The 20,765-nt window shown below is 43.1% G+C and overlaps 1 protein-coding gene across 1 annotated transcript in view; it reads right to left on the bottom strand.

Moving 5' to 3' along the window:
* Nucleotides 1-327: 327 nt before the first annotated feature.
* The window catches only part of dlgap2a (discs, large homolog-associated protein 2a), a 304,056-nt gene continuing 283,618 nt past the window's right edge, over nt 328-20,765 (bottom strand). Inside the window, exons 10-14 of the mRNA XM_084045680.1 lie at nt 12,556-12,644; nt 10,698-11,185; nt 9,141-9,232; nt 2,841-2,993; nt 328-792 (exon numbers count right to left, since the gene is read on the bottom strand). Coding sequence (XP_083901806.1) covers nt 589-792; nt 2,841-2,993; nt 9,141-9,232; nt 10,698-11,185; nt 12,556-12,644 — 1,026 coding nt within the window. The 3' untranslated portion in view covers nt 328-588. The remainder of the gene's footprint in view (nt 793-2,840; nt 2,994-9,140; nt 9,233-10,697; nt 11,186-12,555; nt 12,645-20,765) is intronic.

The following is a 20,765-nucleotide window of genomic DNA, read 5'->3' as shown; positions in this document are numbered from 1 at the left end:
TTCACAGCTGCACTTTTTTTTAAATGGCACTTTGCAAATGCTGAGAAAATACAGATCACACCCTTCCAGGATATTCAATGAAAGCTGAAGGTTGGCATCACGATCATCAGCGAGCCAACGAACAGCCCAACCCACCGGGTCAATAAAACTGCTTCAGCTGATACTTTTTTGTGGCAATGGTAGAACTGACTTTGACTACGCCCCCCCTTCCCACCCCCACACTACTATGTTTTCATTTCAAAACGGATTTTAAAACGAAAACGATCTCCGTTTCAAACACGAGCGTTTTTTAGCAGAAACAATCTCCGTCCGCACTACACGCCTGAAAACAGCATTTCACACTTAGACATTTGACAGCCATAAGACAGCGAACGTCCATGAAACAGTACTTGGAGTCACACAACGCTTGTACATTCAACGCATCCTACTTGACTGAAGGTGTTGCAGATGTGACACTGAGGAGATTAGACAATTGATCGGTAATGGAAGAGTAGAGAGTAGTAATAGTAGTAGTAGTAGTAGTAATGGTCTAGAAAAAGGCTAGTTTAAGTTGTTGTTTGAACGTGGGAGCGGCCGGTCGCCGTTTTCTCAAAGTCTAGTCTGAGCCTCGGGGATATAGATCTCAATACTGTCCGCTCGCTCAGATGAAGAGTTCTGCCTGAAGGAGGCGGCGCGCTTGGCGGCCATGAGTCGCCGTCGAGCCTCCTGTCGATGTCTGTCCGTGAGGTCCAGGGAACGCTCTCTCACTATGCTCTTCTGCCTCAACGTCTTCTTTGGTACGGGAGCCGGTGGCTTTAGGAATAAGACAGACAGACAAACAGAAGGACAGAAACAGAGAGAGAGTTTTATACAAATATTCTGTGACCAAAGGTAAGAAAAACGAAAATCGCTGGCAGTGGGTAAACACAGCCAGAAATAGGTGTGGCAGTGAATGAGTTAACATACTCTATACAGAAGGGTTAACATAATGTTTTATTCATTCAAATAAGTCCAGGATTGCACTTTGAAAATGAATTGACGTTAGCCAATGACACTCAATGCACAGTTCTACTCTATTTGGAGATCTTATGATCAACCGAGAGTTGTCATTTCTCTTTGTGCTATGGAAATAAATGTGTCTTACGCTATGCTAATGTTTCACTGCACTTCAGATTATAATTAGATCATCACAGTCTATCATTTTGATCCCTCAATGCCACCACAGCAGACTAATGAGGTGGTTCACTCAGCTCTGTACCAAAGAACACATCCCCCCACGTAACAAAGAGCAGAACCAAACTCAAAGGCCTCGTCTGAACAAGTCCGTGATTTGAAAGCTGAAAGTAGCTGTTATTGTTCTCCTGAAGGATTTAAGTCACTACAGCTGCATCTGAACTTTGGACAGCAGGAAGACAATGGAGCGTGACATTTCTTCATGCACAGAGGCCAGAATGATCTCAGCGGAGAACAGCCTCGACTCCATCAAGAAGATGTAAAGAGAATAGAAAACATATTCTAAATGTCTCATTGCTAGTACTCGATTTGTGAAGGAAAAAAGCAGTTCTTATCCACTCAGGCCGTATATGCTTCTTTGCCGATCTACACTCTCACAACGTGTCGCATCACGACGCCTTGTGAGCTTGTAGATTTGCTATTTTTTTTTTTTTTTTTTTTTGAACAAATTTCGCAAATTTGTCAAATTCTAATGACTCACACATAACCATAAACAAACCCGATGCGGTTGTCCAGAACCACCGATCCAACCGATATGCCCATGTGGGCATGCCGATATATGGGCATATACTGATGACATCAGGGATCTCCATATTTGGTCATAAAAGGGACACAGGTAGACTAGACAGATACAGAGCTCTCCATATATGGGCACAAAAGGGACACAGACAGACGGGTACGTCGTCTACTCTGCCAAGCCCTCGACACTATGACTCAGACATATCGGTGGGATCGGCGGTGCAATGTAGGTGTGAGGGCCACGTAGCGGCCTGAACTCTAGATGTGAGGGCCGCGTAACCTCTAATATTATTCTAAACCGAACGACGATAAAAATGTATGACCAGATGGGGAGACATCAAAACCAGAGGCTTGGATTTCACCAACCCTGCAATACTCATCGCATTTCAGATTGAATTCTTGACATTACTCACTCCATGTCAGTATACTGAAGCATACATTTTCCTCACAGGGTGGTTTTGACGTGAATGATGTGTCTGTCAACCCTGAACCTGGACTGTGTGATGTGTCAGCGACATGCGAACGTGTCCTACCGGATCCTAATGTAACTTGGCAACGCGCCCATCTGTGCCCTTGAGTACATGTACTCACATGTACTCAACTTAAGTACACTTTTGAGGTATTTTTTTTTTACTTTACTGGAGTATTTCCAATATGCAGTACTTTAACTTCTAGTCCACCACATCTCAGAGGCAAATATTGTACTTTTTAATCCAATATAATTATTTGAACTTTAGTTACTAGTTACTTGGTAGGTTTTGATTATTATTACAAAACATACATTAATCACTTCAGCCCTATACACTTTGACTATTTGAAAATATCAGATCTACAAGCTCACAACGCGTTGCAATGCGACGCGTTGTGAGCTTGTAGATCTGATATTTTTTTAAAGCTTTTTATACATTTTGTGCATTTGAAAACTTGGGAAATGGGACATTCTGCATAATGAGTACTTTAACTTTTGGTACTAGATGCCGATACGTTTGTACTTTTACTCAAGTACATCTTCATCACCAGACTTTTATTTGTAACAGGGTGTTTCTACATTGCAGTATTGATACTTTTACTTAAGTAAAAAATGTGCATCAGACAGGTTGATGCCCGACCTTCTTCTCAGGGCTGTCCACGGGCCTCCAGTCGTTGTTCTTGATCCGCTGCAGCTGGTCAAACTTCATGGTGACGTCTTCGATGGAGAGCTGCAACAGGTCCCAGAAGCCGGCCAGGTCCTGAGAGGTGGGCCGCGGCATAGCGCTAGGGTCCTGGGAGGGAGGGAGGGAGGGGGCGAAAGAGGCTTGTCTCAGTCACACTATTAACCCATTAAGACCTGAGGCAGATTCTACAAATGCCTTCTAGATCAGTGGTTCCCAAACTTTATCGTAATACAAAATGAACACTTCTCATCTCAAGATGTTTCAAAAGTGTTAAAAAATGGCAGATGTACAAGCTCGCAGCGCAGCACAAAGTGACACAAACACACACGCACGCACGCACGCACGCACGCACGCACACACACACACACACACACACACACACACACACACACACACACACACACACACACACACACACACACACACACACACACACACACACACACACACACACACACACACACACAGTAGAGAGTAACCAAGTACTTCCAATTTTCAATAATTTTACTTCTACTCCATTACATCTCAGAGGTAATTATATACTTCTACTCCACTACATCTCAGAGGTAAATATATACTTCTACTCCACTACTTCTCAGAGGTAAATATATACTTTTACTCCACTACAATAATTTGAAAACTTTAGCTACTAGGTAATCTGTAGATTTTATATATTTATACATGTAATGAACACATTTAAAAAGGATTCATGATGACACCACTTATTGCACTTCAGCCTAAGTTCACTAGGTGTCCTCATCAGAACTCTTTGGTACAGTAAACACTAAACATGCAAACATCATCATAGAGTTGGCTATGTGGGCTCTCAGTTGAAATGAGCACTAATACAATCGCGTTGGGAATCCATCCTTTCGTACCAGCTGCAAGGGTGCATTGCAGTAATAAAGCAAGTCCAATTCATCACTAAATCATAACCAAATAATTGAAAATAAAATCAAGGCATAAAGGACATTCAACTGTGGCCTGGTTCCAGACGAATCTGACATTGCAAGACGAGAAAATCCATGCAGTGATATTGTCCGGCCACGCGAGGCTAATTCAACTGTCGAACCCATCGCAATATATGCCGTTCCGTTAGTCAGAGGCACATGGTTATGGTTTACAGCTAGATCAGGCTCTGGTTCAAGCTAGGAACTGTACTTATACCGCACGCACGCACGCGCACACACGCGCACACACACACACGCGCGCGCGCGCACGCACGCACGCACGCACGCACGCACGCACGCACGCACGCACGCACGCACGCACGCACGCACGCACGCACGCACGCACGCACGCACGCACACACACACACACACACACACACACACACACACACACACACACACACACACCACACACACACACACACACACACACACACACACACACACACACACACACACACACACACACACACACACACACACACACGCACACACACACACACACACACACACACGCACACATAAACTGATTTAACAGATTTATCTGCTGCATATATTGGATGGCTGGAGGCCAAAACAATATAACAGACTTGCAGGTCTGAATACCGAAACACCTGCACTACTTTGATAAGTGTGTAATCCCTTTATGTACCTGTACTCCCTGGTGTAACTAAGGTGTAATCCTTGATGTAACTAAGGTGTACTAGCTGGTGTAACTAAGGTCTAATCCTTGATGTAAAGGTGTAATCCTTGATGTAACTATTGTGTACACTGTGTAAGCAAACAGACAGATAATGCCGAATCTTTTCACCCATTGCTGTATTCAGAAGAACTTAAACTAAGTATTACTTTTAGTACAGACAGACAGACAGACAGACAGACAGACAGACATTAATCCTAAGGGAAATGCCAGTAGTCAGTAGATCTACTTATTAGTCTGCTGTGGTTCCTGTTAATCTTAAAGGTTAATTATAAAGGTTAGGTTGTCATATTAGCTACTCATCATTACGGTAGAGTTATTAACTGCTATTTGAAAATTCAAAAGAGCCCCTATAGAGCCTACACTGTTCATAAGATATTATAAACTTGTAATATTATTACCAAATTCCAAAACACTTCTTAAGCTGTCTCTTAGGTTTAGTGACACTTTTATTGGTTTTATAATATAAAACAAATCCGCTTCCCAGAGACTATTATAATCTTGGAATGACATGAGTTTAATCAGAAACCGTCTTCTTCCTTGACATAGGCCGGTTAACACAGATGGTTACAGCGTTTGTGCCAACAACAACAATAATACTACACATAATAATAATACATTTGAAAAGCTCTGTTCATAAGCTCTGAAGTGTCTGTCTGTACGCTGGCACTTACATAGGCCTATATATTTTACAATATCTAAAATCCATGTCCAACAGTTGTTCGAATTTCGTCTACTGTCACTATAAAGTAGCATGGGCCGGTTAGCTCAGTTTAGAGCATGGTGCTAATAACGGCAAGGTTGTGGGTTCGACCCCCGTACTGGCCACAGTGGTTTTGACAAGGAGATTTCCACGTACTGTCAGCATACGCCATTTCAACTAACCAGAGAGAGCAGTGCCGTTTGGAAAAAAAACTAAAGCAGCTTGTGTGTGTCAGCATCATTGTATTTAGGTTCATTCATGTCTTGGTTCTGTATTGTCAGTCACCACTGCCAATAAATCGACTGAAACGGTTGCGCTTTCAGGAGACCACCCGCAACATTTCACATGATTCTGATCAAAGGAAACCTAGCTGTGTGTAATACACTGTTCTAAAAATCATGCAACATCCAGAAGAAATCAGTGAAACAATTAAAATATTAAATTGACAAACATTGACAATATTTATCTGTGGAAAGAAGTCAGGCAAAATGTAATGCCTCAACTCCTACAAGTACAAAGGACATTTACTCAAGTCCTGTACTTTTTCCAATTTTCAATACTTTTACTTCTACTCCACTACATCTCAGAGGCAAATATTGTACTTTTAATCCACCACAATTATTTGAAAACGTAAGTTACTAATTACTTTGTAGGTTTGGATTTTTATTTATTGATGCTTTTACTTAAGTAAAACATTTGAGTACTTTTCCACCACTGCCAAAAGGTGAACAACATAGTAACAATATAATTGTGTAATTCCTGCCATAAGTCTTCCTCACAACACAGTACACACATACCACGCTATACAGCAGTTCACAGCAACAGAGAAGGTCACAGGGATTTGTGACTGGTGTTTTTCTTTGCCCCGTTCTCACTCTGTTATTGATCTGAGCCACGTAGACAGTATTTCAAAAGAAGTTGGTTCAGAGTTATGAGAAATAATAGTGTTGCTGCTGTTGCAGCATGCGGCAGAAAACTACTCGATACGGGGATTACTGACGTGATGTAGCGCTTAAACTCCTGGCTCTCCGCTCCAAAGACGACGTTATTCAAGTTTGCTTTCATTTTTCAAGAGCTTTTATGAGACAGATTTGGCTTCACTTTGAGACGCATATGTGTCCACAAATAAGAAGCTTAAGGAGAAGTCTAATTGCGTTTTATCTCGTCTAGCACGCCTCTCTCTGCCTCCTGGATCGACGTGTCTAAAGCCAGACTCAAACAGTGTGCTTGGAGCTCTGCTGCGGGATTAAAAACCGACCACACACTGACACCGAGGCTTGTCTTAAACTCCCTGGATCCCCCAGGATGTGCTCACTCGAGGTTTTGAAGTCCTTAAGATGCTGACAGAGGGCAACATGAAACCGTTCCACTCTCTCCAGCCAATTCCTTCCTTGCAAACAACAGATACCGTAATAAGACACTGCAGCGATCTGCCTATAGCTTACATTGTCTTGTACATTACAAGACACATAAGCCATGAATTCAGCAAGTCCTGGGTCATTTAGATGAATGAGTTGGTTAATTCCAGGTCGGAGATTAGGTTTCGTAGACACTAATGTATGTTAAAAGCATCCCTGGCTAATAAGCCAAATATGCATTAATACATTATAATTGTTCTCTATAACTTGAAAAACAACTCAAATATTTTATTTATTTTTCACTCAATAGGGGTAATGCCCGTCGCAAGTTGATGATGTCATTTGTCCATGTGTGGTCTAGCCCTATGGAATTATGGAATGCATGTGAAAATAAAAAAAACTAGAAAAAGTGCTCCTCGGAGCACAAGTCTCCGCCAGCAGACTTGTGTTGGGAATGTTGGGAATGTTCTAATTCTTATGTTCTAATTCTTACAAAAAATAGAACATGTTACTGTGTCATAGTAACATGACACAAGTGTCCTATCCGTCTGTATAAGTGTCCTATCCGTCCTGTCTGTATAAGTGTCCTATCCGTCCTGTCTGTATAAGTGTCCTATCCGTCCTGTCTGTATAAGTGTCCTATCCGTCCTGTCTATGTAAGTGTCCTATCCGTCCTGTCTGTGTAAGTGTCCTATCTGTCCTGTCTGTGTAAGTGTCCTATCCAATTGTTAGAGTATCCGCCATTTCTCAGCCATTTCGTGATTATTCCTGTCTTACCTCACTTTGAAAGAGGCTAAGACTCTTTCAAAGTGACACATGTATTTATAGGCCGCTATACGTCACTAGCCAATCAGATCACACTATTTCACCGTATTGTCACGTGTCACGTGAGGCTTGACCAATGTTAGCTTGGCCGAGGGGGGGGGGACGGAAAGTGAAAACAATGTCTCCTGGCGGAGACAACAACAACTTAATACTTCCAACGGTTAATATGAGCATCAAATCAATATTTGTCTCCGCCAGGCCGAAGGCATGGTGGAGAGTATGTTTTCGTTTGATTTTTGTTGGTTCCACCAAGCTAACATTGGTCAAGCTTCACGTGACACGTGACAATATGTTGAAAGGGTGTGCTTTGATTGGCTAGCGAGAAGCATGACGAAATACATACCTCTAAATAGGTGAGTCACTTCGGAACATTGCGGTGCATGTTGATGAAGCTGGTGCCGCATTCTTAAACAAGATGTGAGAAAGTGGACCTAATTATGTCTGTTTCTCCTGTGAACGAATGCTCCACAGAGAAACAGTGGTAAAGTTAAAACCTGCAAAGTACACAGCAACAATAGATACTGTAAGTCACCTGGACAAAGACCCAACTGCAATCAAGCAAAACAACACTTGGATCAGCCACACATGTCATCGCTCCATTAAAATGGGGAAACTCCCTACACAGGCTTGGGCTAACAACTTATTACTGGATGCCATACCCCGAGAACTGCAGGATTTGCACCCGTTAGAGGAAAGGTTGGTAAGTCAACGTATTGCCTTCATGAAACTTGTTGGCTTGCCAAGAGGCAGACAAAAGGCAATCCACGGTAATGCATATTAAAATAGCACAGGTAATGCAGATTAAAATAGCACAGGTCTGCTGGCGGAGACTTGTGCTCCGAGGAGCACATTTTCTAGTTTAAATATGTTTTTTTTGCACAATACATTCCATAGGGCTGGACCACATATGGATAAATTACATCATCAACTTGCGACGGGCATTGCCCCTATTGAGTGAAAGATCAACTATTTCTAAAATAAATACAATATTTAAGGTGTTTTTAATTTTACATTGTAATTATAGAGGACAATTATAATGTATTAAGGCATATTTGGCTTATTAGCCAGGGATCCTTTTAAAGCCAGGCCAGCTCATGGTACCATGCGTTCATTAAGAGGAAATACTATTTTCACCAAAGATAGATATTTGGTGTAGAGGGAAAAAAGAGTGGAGTCGACTCAGGTCAAATGTATCACGTACAGAGGGTTTAAGTGGTTAGACCTGTTTCAATACTGGCTCAGCACAGCGTGGAGGCCATTCCGTGTTATCTATTTCTCATTTCAAAAAGTTCAGGCCACAACAAATGTGTTGGTTGATGGCTATTGATTGTAACGTCAGTCAGCAGTCCAAACTGGTGTTTTTTGATTGATTCTACATTGTAGTGTGTGTTAGGGACTGTGAAGAGAGAGACACAAACTGTGTTTCCCTCTGTATCGTATTTGCTTTCTGATGTAATCTGCACCGGTGCAGGCAGACCCATTCACTCACACGCACAAGCACACGCGCACACACACACACACACACACACACACACACACACACACACACACACACACACACACACACACACACACACACACACACACACACACACACACACACACACACACACACACACACACACACACACACACACACACACACACACACACGCGCACACACACAAACAAAGCTGTGATCGATACAGCACTAAAGCTCTGATGTGTTGAGGTTCTCACCAGGTTTTGCTGACACAGCCAATAGAACTGCTGGAACTTCTGAGACATAAGGAGCTGAGCGCTGCCCACCGCACTCCGGATCCGGCCTAGAACTGAAAGACACACGCACGCACGAACACACACAGCGGCACACACGGCCCTCATTAATAATGTACATTTAGAGCTCATCACGTGCAGTACACAACATACATATTTAAATATGGCTTCTTCTTCATTCATTAGATCTCTGCTTCTCTCACTGCTTGCTACCCTTCTGCTGCTGATTTAGCTGCCTCCTCCACCCCTGCCTCCACCTTTCAGTTCAGAGTCTGGCATACAGGCTCAAAATACTATTGTGATTTTATGTTTGCTGACTCAAGTCAATCTGTCTGTACTGCTTAGGCACGCTCTCGTATACCTGGGGTTTTGCTTAGTGTTCCCCGATTTGGCTTAGCGTGCTGCTTAGCAAAATGTATAGGGAACATCCCAAGAGCTGAGCCATTAACGGCAAGTTTTACTGTATTCCATTTGTTGCAACAAATGTTTCATTCTACTTTGTGACATGAGTGTTCCTGACTGATATAATCGACAGTAGCAGCTGTGTTGATTTTGTCTAAAACTATGACGATGTTTGTCGACTATCTTTTTTCACTGACGAAAACTAAAAATAACTAAATAAACCCTAAGCTATGATGACTAAAACTAAGACAAAATCTCGAAAATTTCGTCAATAAATAAATAAAAAACTAGACTAAAATGTTAGAGAGGGATGAGTGGAGAAGAGATCCATGCAGTAGAACTAAGACAAGTCATTTTATGTTTGGTTGCGCTTAATTTTCAGCATGCAACCAAGTGTAAAATCAGCCATTGCGACGCCATCAAGGCACCGCCAAAATAAATTTCAGTCGACTCAATCAAATTACACGTAGCCTGCGAGTTAGTTCTGGCAGATATACTCGAGAGGTTAGATGCATTCTCATTTTATGTGGCTGTTTACAGCGTCATGTAGAGTAGACCCATACAGTACGTCATACACTGACGTGGCAGTCAGCTGTCCAATCGGGCGGGTTATTTAAGCTCACTTACATCTGTTTTCCGTCCGCTTTGTGGTCATGGGTTTTGTCATGCGGCGTTTGCTCCCACCACCACCCCAGCACCACCCCATGGAGGGGTTGTTATTATATACCTATCTCCCTGCTCGTAAAGGGTAATGATGGTTGTCTTAATTGTGCTGAGCAGGGAGAAAAATGTCGCAGAGCCTGAACGCCAAAATAAAATATTACTTGTATTCTTCTCATTCTATAATATTGTTTCATATATTTGGTCTGTAATATTGGTTCAATCTATTTGTGAGTTATCTGACAGAACTATAGATTTAGTCGACAATAATCTCATGATATTTAGTCGACTAAAACTAGACGAAAACTAAAACATTTCAGATGACTAAAATATGACTAAAACTAAATGGAATTTTATTCAAAAGACTATGACTAAAACTAAATCAAAATCTGAGTAGCAGCCCTACTTCCTACACAGAAAATAGTGTGTGTGCGTATAGCTTTTCCAGGAGTCACGTACTGTCCTCCGTCAGGTCGTTCTCCTCCGCCTCAGCCTCCATCTCCTTGCACCAGCCCTCTATCCGCTTGGTCTCCGTGTGGAGCAGCTGCATGAACCAGCCGCCGTCCCGCCGCGGCGAGGGCGAGGCCCTGCCCGACTCGCCGCCCGACGACGACGCCAACAACGCGGCGACGACGCTCTCCCTGGGCGAGGGCGGCTCCAGCTGCCAGGTGATGGTCTCGCCGCCGACGGTGGTCTGGTCCGCCCGGGGGCTGCTCGGGGGCTCGGCGGGCGTGTTGCGGTAGTCCTCGCGGTAGCTGAAGAGGCCCTGGGTGCGCACAGTGCGCACCGCCCCGTACTGCGTGGGCGTGCTGGGCTCCGAGACGTGGCGCTGCTGGAAGCCGCCGCCGAACTGCAGGCCCTTGTCCTCCATGGTGGGGAAGCCCTCCAGCTCCAGGTCGGCCTGCACCGACGCCGTCACGCTGTTGGAGCGCTTGAACCGGCCCTGCCTGAAGAACACACACACATTAGAGCAGGGGGTCTTCAACGTTTTCAGGCCAAGGACCCCCTAGCTGAGAGAGAGATGAAGCAGGGACCCCCCTTTATATTGTATAAAGTTTTGTTGTTTCAGATGAAACTTTTTTTGTTTACTTGGTCTGATCTTTTTTCCCTCTACACCTACACCTCTTTGCCAAAAATAGCCGATCAAAAAATAAAAATCACATCAAACAAAGATTTGGCCGACCCCCTGTAGTAACTCTGAGGACCCCCAAGGGGTCCCGGACCCCCTGTTGAAGACCCCTGCATTAGAGTTCTCAAATTATACCCGAACCTACTAGACGTTTTTGGGCCGGGCCCAAAATCTATGCTAATTAGTCGGGCCGAGCCTTGGGTTCTGTGAAGAAAAAAGAAAAAAAAAGGAAAATAATCTATTACCACCCAAAAAAGAAGTAAACTGCCTCTAGCGGCCTAATGGTAAGGCCGACGGAAATGGCAGTGGATGTGTTGGATGCAATTCAAAGCAGGCCCGGCGACACGGGGGTGCCAGAGGGGGGCCTGCCACCCTCAGTTGCACCCTCCTTTTCAGTTTGTCAGGGTTTTCGGGCCTAAAATTAGAATAATCGTTCGGGGCCGGGCAGAGCCTCGGGCCGGCCCAGTAGGGCCCAGTTAAGGCCGGGCCTTAATTTTCAGGCCCGGTGAGAACTCTAACAACACACAGTGTTGCCAAGTTGACTTTGGGCTTGTTTTTTTTTGTTGTAAAGTTGCATGTAAATATTTGCAGTTGTGGGTGGTGGGTGTGTTTCTAAAGTGTGGATGCTTATTTGGGCTTTCTTCCTAATATTGTTTAAACCAGTGGTTCATGTCAAGGACCCCCCAATGAATATGTATTTGTCTGTGGGCCCCACAGACAAATACACACGCCACCGCCAATACAAGATTTGTGTTGTTAAAAAGTTTAATGAATATTCCAAATATTTCACTTTTCTTTTTCCATATATTTTTTTAAATAGCAGATGTAAAGTGGTAAAACATAGCCTGGTCGCTTCTTTTGGGCTTCTCCACTACTTGGGCTACTAGAGGGGACATTTGGCCTTCACAAGCAAGCACAAACACACTCTCTCTCTCTCTTGCTCTCACACACACACACACACACACACACACACACACACACACACACACACACACACACACACACACACACACACACACACACACACACACACACACACACACACACACACACACACACACACACACACACACAGAGACAGAGCAAGCAAACACCAGCCAATAAAAACAAGAAAATGGAGTCTATTCATGAAAGTGGCAGCAAGGTCATACATTTCATGAGGATAAAGCTGCTGGGCCATTATCTCACCCCTTCTTGTCATCCTCCACTTGTGTTCCAACAGAATGATATTCCCTGGAGCTTTTACCTTCCGATTCTGAGTCTGTAGCTGCTTCCACCTGATGCAAAACAAAAGACACACACACACTCATTATGTCAGTGGTTCCTAAACTGGGGGTCAGGACCTCCAGGAGGGTCCCCACATTATTTTGTATGATTAGCTTAATGTGCAACATTGTTTTCTCACTCAACAGTAAACAAACCAACATACAGTATAAGTGTATACACTATACAGGGTATCTGCACATTTCTAAAGTTACATTTTAAGGACTCTTAAGACCTTTTTAATGCCAAATGGTCAAATATTACATAAGAATGAGGCAAACATTGTGAAAATAGCCGATCTACAAGATCACAAGGCCTCGCACTGCGAGGCGTTGTGAGCTTGTCAAACTAAACTAAATGCCTACAATTCCATGTGCTTGTCGAAGTGGGAGGGTCCGCAGTTCAAATAAGATTATTCTAGGGGGTCCCCATTTCAAATATGATTATTTTAGGGGGTCCCCAGTTCAAATATGATTATTTTAGGAGGTCCCTAGTTCAAATAAGATTATTTTAGGGGGTCCCCAGTTCAAATATGATTATTTTGGGGGGGTCGCAGCCTGGAAAGTTTGGGAACCCTTGCATTATGTTCCATTCCCCCTCATGTGTTTGAGAGGTTATTGATTAGGGATAATAAACATTCTATGATTTATGGAGGCTGCACAGGCAACACAAACCATAGGCGACAATTGTCAATAACAACAAAAAGTTCAAAGATCTTCAAAAATAGCAAAAATAGCCGATCTACAAGCTCACTCACAATGCAATGCATTGTGAGCTTGTGAGATCGGCTATTTTCAGAATTTATCATACAACAAAGTATTTACTGCTTAAGTCAGGGGTTCTCAAAGTGGGGTCCGGGGACCCCCAGGGGTCCTTGGGGGGGTTCCAGGGGGTCCCCAGCTAAATGTGTTAATACAGCATCACAATCATTTTAACCACTTTATCCATTTACACGTTGGCTATTCAAAAATAGCAGATCTACAAGCTCACAGCTGACTGCATGGGCTAATTAAACCTTCAACATTACGTTACTTATAACAAACATTCCTCCAAACGGCCGGCTGTCGTCGAGTGTTTCACTGGCATGCGGTAACTATAGCGACACAGAGGGAGAAACAGAGATGGGGGCAGTATGTGTTGGTGGATATCAGTGGTGTAAAGTAACTAAGTACATTTACTCAAGTACTGTACAATTTTGAGGTATTTTTACTTTACTGGAGTGTTTCAAATTTTCAGTACCTTTACTTCTACTCTCTCAGAGGCAAATATTGTACTTTTACTCCACTACAATTATTTGAAAACATTAGTTACTAGTTACTTTGTAGATTTGAATTATTACAAAATCTACATTAACCACTTCAGCCCTATTTAAACTTTGGTTATTTTAAAATTGCAGATCTAGAAGCTCACAACACGTTGCGAATGCGACACGTTGTGAGCTTGTAGATCTGCTATTTTCGAAAGATTTTAAAACATTTTATCATTTTATACATATGATATTTTGTGAAATGGGACATTCTGCATTATACTTGTTCTTTCGTACTTTAAGTATATTTTGATGCCAATACCTTTGTACTTTTACTCAAGTACATTTCAATTACCGGAACTTTTTCTTGTAAAAGGGTGTTTCTACATTGCAGTATTGATACTTTTACTTAAGTATCCTGGATATTATGGTATGGCAAGAAAGTGATTGATGTTGATCCTGCTGTGTCCCTGCAAGGCTGTGATCATCAGTATAATGTATACACAGGCTGTTTATCAACCTTATTTACACAGTGGGATATCACACCCCCAATGTGATGTAAGAGCAACATGGCTGTGTGAATAAGGTGTGTGTATGTGTACGTACGTGTGCGTGTATGTGTGTGTGTGTGTGTGTGTGTGTGTGTGTGTGTGTGTGTGTGTGTGTGTGTGTGTGTGTGCGTGCGTGCGTGCAGCATTTGGCACCAGACAACTCGGTGCAAAGCAAACCACAGCCCACATAGTTTTAATTGGCTAAGTAAAGCTGTGTCCTCCCTTTGACTGGATGGTGGAAGCAATGTGCAGGGTCCTAGGGTTCCGGGGACCCCCTAGGGTTTTTTAACATACACTTTCTCTTCTGGTGGTCCCTGGCACAAAGTATTTTCAGTTGGGGGTCCACGACCAAATACATATCAATTTGGGGGTCCTTGACATGAACCACCACTGCCCTAGGGGTCCTTGAGGGGGTTCAGGAGGTCCCCAGCTAAATGACTGATACTGGTTAGAAACCAAATGGACCCTTACAGGTCTGTAACTCTCTCAGTGTTATGGGAGGTCTCTGGGCCGATGCACTGGGGTTCTTTGAAATGAAAACGTCTGAGAACGACTGGTTTACATTATGTAGCTTAGTTAGCTATAGGCTATAGCCTATACACGACGTGTATAAATTGTAAACATTAAACAGCTCGTTGGGCGTTTATCACCTGTTGGGCACCTTGCATGCACGGCCACACCTCATGAGCCTCGCGGCCTCTCTGTCATGTCCTTGCCTGCCATGTTGTCATGAGATGAGAGGTGGATGTGTGCCTGGAGCAGCAACCTCTACAAAACATCATGTCCTCCCTTATCTTTAATTTGTTTGTCTCTCTCTCTCTCTCTCTCTCTCTCTCTCTCTCTCTCTCTCTCTCTCTCTCTCTCTCTCTCTCTCTCTCTCTCTCTCTCTCTCTCTCTCTTTCTCTCTCTCTCTCTCTCTCTCTCCGTCACTCACTCCTCTCTCAGCCTCTGTCTTTTTGTCATTTCATTTTCCTTCATGTCTTCTGTCTTTTCTAGCCGTTATATTTGTGAACAGGAGACAGAAGGAACGGTTTGATAACAAAGTTTATTCCTTGGCTAAAGGATTATCATTATTAAAAATAAATCACTCCCTGTGTGTTTGTGTGTGTATGTATGTGTATGTGTGCATGCATGCGTGAGTGCGTGTGTGCGTGTTTGTATGCATGCTTGCGTGTGTGCGTGCGTGTGTGTGTGTGTGTGTGTGTGTGCGTGCCTGCTTCACACCTTGCTGTGTGATTAGCACAGTAATTTGGAAATCAATCCGGCAGCATTTAATTGTCTCTGCTGGGAGGACGTGATGAAAAGAGACAGCCCACCTCAAGAACATTTATTAATTAAACTCTTCTGTCTGTTCTGTCAAATCAACGTGATTCTCCAAACGGAGGGGAGGAGGGACGCAATATTATTCATTTGCCAGTCAGATATGTCGGTCATTAGCCGGGGGTTGCATATTGTCAGTGGAATATAACTGACAAACACACACCAGTGACGTCATATCTTTGGCCACGGTTTTGATTCTGCATGGAACTACTGTATAATTATTGACTGAGTGCAGCTGTTTAAACCAAGGCTCTGTTTAACCCATTTAGACTGCGGGAAAAAATCTGTGTCATTTTTAGATTTCTTTGGCTATTCAAAAATAGCAGATCTACAAGCTCATTGCGCAGCACTGAGTGCTGAGTGCCGCTCTACAAAAGATCTTGAACATTTGTGCAAATGTTTGAATATATATATTTTGAATGTGAACATTTTTAACTCAAATATTTGCTTCTTGGGATTCTATAAATGTCTTCTAAATCCTAACATTTAAAAAAAAAATACGTATATGTTGCTATAATATCAGTGGTTCTCAAGCGTTTTTCCATGTCAAGGACCCCCAAAATGATATGTATTTGTCTGTGGACCCCAATCTCAAAATATTTTGTTCCAGGGACCCCCCCAGAAGCAAAGATTCGAGTTAAAATGAATATATTATATATTCAAAGATTTGCACACATTTTCATGATTTACTTATTTCAAAAATAGCAGATCTACAAGCTCATAGCGCAGCACTCGGTGCCGCGCTATGAGCTTGTATATCTGCTATTTTTGAATAGCCTATAATCTAAGAATGACACACAGATGCGTTCCCGGTCTTAATGGGTTAAATTGTAAATTGCCTCAGACTAGGGGGCTATACGAGTCTATATTCAAATGTTTTTATTCACTTTTCATCAATCTATGTCAAGCAAAGCAATGCGATAACAAGGCGAGGCAATTATCAAACTCAATATCAAATGAAAACTACAGCAATAACAACAATAACCCACCCACCCTCCACCCTGAGAGACTGACAGACAACAAGGCAGATAACAAAACAGAGAAAAATAACTAAACACACAGCAGACAGAGTCAAACAAAACTGAACTAAAAGCAGATTATTGTGAGATGGGGCATGTGAAACATCACAACAACAGTCAGTACAAAACAGGCCTGTATATAAGAGTCTAAAACAGTGTTTCACAAACAGGATAGTGACCCAAAATGGGTCACGAATAACTATCTGATGATCTGAGATTGATCTGAGATTTATGTTATTTATGCAATACATTTTTCTTGATGCTGGGAGAATGTAAAGCAACTTGAACCTATATGTAAATGTACTTTTGGTGCCTCTTCTTCTCAGGTTATTTGAGCATGAACGCCTACAGGATCTTACAAAGTAAGTGAAAATATCGTCTCTGTCGGGTGGAAACCTCATATGTCCAAAACTGTTACTTTTCAGGGTTCAACTTCAAAAGCATCAAAAGTAGCAGATCGACAAGCTCGAAACGCGACGCTTCGCGACGCGTTTCGAGCTTGTGGATCTGCTACTTTTGATGCTTTTGTGTAACCCTGTATTATGATCAAGTAGGGCGCTAATTTACGAAAAAAAACAAAAAGTTATTAGAATATGGAGATAAAAGGTCTCTGCCCGACAGCATCGACATGAAAAATGGCACAGGTGTGTCACCGTGACGCTTCTGGTGAGAGAACCTGTTAGTTCAGAGGAAGGTGACCTCCGCTGTGTTTGTTAAGAGTGTTGCTGCAACGTAAGGTTCCACCTCACGAAAACAAATTGAGTTCCTCCTCTGTGATGGATGAGGAGAAGAGATGGACGCTGGGTTTGTGTGCTGGTGTTGCACACCGGGAACAGCCGATCTACAAGCTCGCCACGCGTTGCAGCGCGACGCATTGTGAGCTTGCAGATAGGCAATTTTGTTTTGCTCCACAACACGACGCACAACCAAGTATAAATAAGGTGTAATGTCTAGGATGACTCATGCTTTTGTGCACACACACATGCAGTGTACATGCACGCACGCACGCACGCACGCACATACACACACAGTGACTATGTTGCCACTTGGCACATAGTGTTTCACAGCTGTGGAAAGTGTGAACATCAGCAAAAAGTATCTGTTGTCACACACACACACACACACACACACACACACACACACACACACACACACACACACACACACACACACACACACACACACACACACACACACACACACACACACACACACACACACACACACACACACGTAGAGATGAGTCTTGACCAGGGGCTTCATTTGAGGTCAAAAGCTTTGACCTCTTCTATCCTCATTAAAGGTGTCGTTAAAACAGCTTTTTTTGTGAATAAATCAATTCCCTACTTGAAACACAGCCACGTGTCAAAGTTTAAGGCTGCCAACGTGCTACTAATACAGTCTTTTAACATCAATATGGATAAATACATTTCAAACAAAGACACTTACGTTAAAAGCTGTAGGATCGTTTGTATTGCAACAAATGGTTATACTCTGGTCAGTGTTTGTGAGAACAACACACAAGGTGTCCCCTAGGGTAGGTACCCTAACACAAATAATCCTGGTCTTTATACTGCCTCTCTAACGTGTTCCTTCTACGCGCTGTTACGTCCTACCGCGGAAACTCCCCCTGTCAGGTGATAAGACGCAGTCTGCTGACCCCTCATGCATTGAAGGAGGCATGAGCTCAATTCGGGGCTCTCCCCAGGCTGGCAAAGGGAGAGTAGCGCCCAGGATTACAAACATTGGCGCTGGGTGAAAAATGGGTTACAAAATCGCGGGATAAAAACGAAAAGAAAAAAAAACCTTGTCCATCTGCTATTTTCAGCAAAAGCTTTCCCCACAATAACAGAAAACTGAAAAGACATTAGTATAGAGCCGTGAGGGACTCCGGTCAATATGGGGTTTAAGTGGTTAAACCCTTGAAAAACGTGTTCTCATTGTGATACCAATACATAGGTATTTAAAGTATACTACTGTACGTTATTTCCATTGATCCAAGCTGGAACACAATTGAACGATTGATCCTTATTAAAACAAACATGCTCTGAAAACAACCCACACGGCCCACCCCGTCTGACCACTTAACACGGCGGCCCAATGGCTGCCGTGTTAAGTGGTCAGACGGGTGGGCCGGCCGTGATTGATCGCTCTCTAGATGATCCAAGTGGGCTCTGATCCAGAAAAAGGTTGGGAACCCCCCCCCCGCCGCTGCATGCTGCTGCTGCTGCTGCACAACATTCTTCTTTTCTCAAGAGAAACTGTCCGTGAGTGTTTTATGTGTCAACGGTAGCAAAACACACTGACGCAGGCAAAGATGAATGGAGAAACCAAGACCCTCCAACTCGTATTGATTTCCTGTTGTGCGTGTGTGTGTGTGTGTGTGTGATGTGGGCGCCCCGCCCCCTTTAGGAGACCAGAAGCACTATGACGTTCAAAGCACTTGAGAGCCTTTGCTTGCGCTTGCCAAATGGAGGGGGGGGGGGGGGGGGGGGGGGCTGGTGAGGAGAGATGGGGAGAGACGCAACCACGCCCACTTAGGAGATTTGTGAAACATTTTTCGTAAGTTGTGAGCCGTGAGATCTGGCTATCTTGGTAAAATATTGATGCAGGTTAGTCAAACAACGCAACGCAACGCAACGCAGCTTTACTTAGATTGTGCATTATATTCACCCATTCACACACCAATGGCGAAGGAAACCATGCAAGGCACCAACCTGCTCATCGGGAGCAATTAGGGGTTCAGTGTCTTTCTTGCTCAAGGACACTTTGACACTAACTCTGGGGGAGCCCCGGGATCGCACTGGAAACCTCACGGTTCTCATCCCGCCGCTCGCTTTACCCCTGAGCCACTGCCGCCCCGTACAGTAGTTTGCTTTCCAGTTCAGGTTAAAAACAACAGCAGATTAAAAACATGGCAGGCTAGAATAAGGCACGCAACTGTAGCTAATCAAATTAACAACGGGTGTGTTTAGATTTAACCCAGAGCGTTGTGGTTGTACCCATGGCCGTGTGCAAGTATTGACAGCCTTGTTACGCCTGTCATGTTTTTACAACAACACTGTGGTTTCTAACCTGAACTGAAAAAACAAACTATACAAAATCCGCCTATATATAGGGTTTCATTGGCTGTAAGAGAAGACTGGGCTCTGAGGACAATCCCCACTGAATGCCAGCTCATATGCCAGAGATTGTGAGCCAGCCACCCCCACCCCGCATCATCCTATAAATATGAAACCATAGCACAAAACCAGGCATGATTCTATGAATAGATTGGACAGCATCCTATCCTATCCGTGAACAAATAATAACGGGAGGACATTGGGGTGACGGAGGGAATCTGCAGAGATAGACTGTGAGCTGTCAGCTTAAAGAAAAGGGCAACAGATAACGGACACCTTCACATATTTCCTGGTCCATACAGTATCTAGACAACAGTATCAGTTTCTTTTTAAATATAACATGGCTCTTTAACGATGGTAATATCCCAGCCCAGGCAGTCCAAGAGGGCCAAACAAAATGTCTGTTAGTAGAATACCTGGTTTCTGTCAGTGGTGGAAAAAGTACTCAAATGTTTTACTTAAGTAAAAGTATCAATACTGCAATGTAGACATACTCAGTTACAAGTAAAAGTCTGGAATTTGAGTAAAAGTACCAAAGTATTGGCATCAAAATGTACTTAAAGTACCAAAAGTAAAAGTAGTCATTATGCAGAATGTCCCATTTCAAGTTTTCAAATGTATAAAAATCTTTTTAAAATAGCAGATCTACAAGCTCACAATGCGTCGCGTCAACTATTTTCAAATGGCCGAAATGTATATAGGGCTGAAGTCGGTATGTTTTGTAATATTAATCAAAATCTACAAATAACTAGTATCAAACGTTTTCAAATAAATGTAGTGGAGTAAAAGTACAATATTTGGATCCGAGGTGTAGTAGAGTAAAAAATTGGAAATACTAAAGTAAAGAACAAACACCTAAAAATTTTACTTAAGTACA

The sequence above is a fragment of the Gymnoscopelus microlampas genome (genome assembly GCF_963454915.1).
Source record: "Gymnoscopelus microlampas genome assembly, chromosome: 20".
NCBI lineage: Eukaryota > Metazoa > Chordata > Actinopteri > Myctophiformes > Myctophidae > Gymnoscopelus > Gymnoscopelus microlampas.
This window is presented reverse-complemented; position numbering and strand designations above follow the sequence as displayed.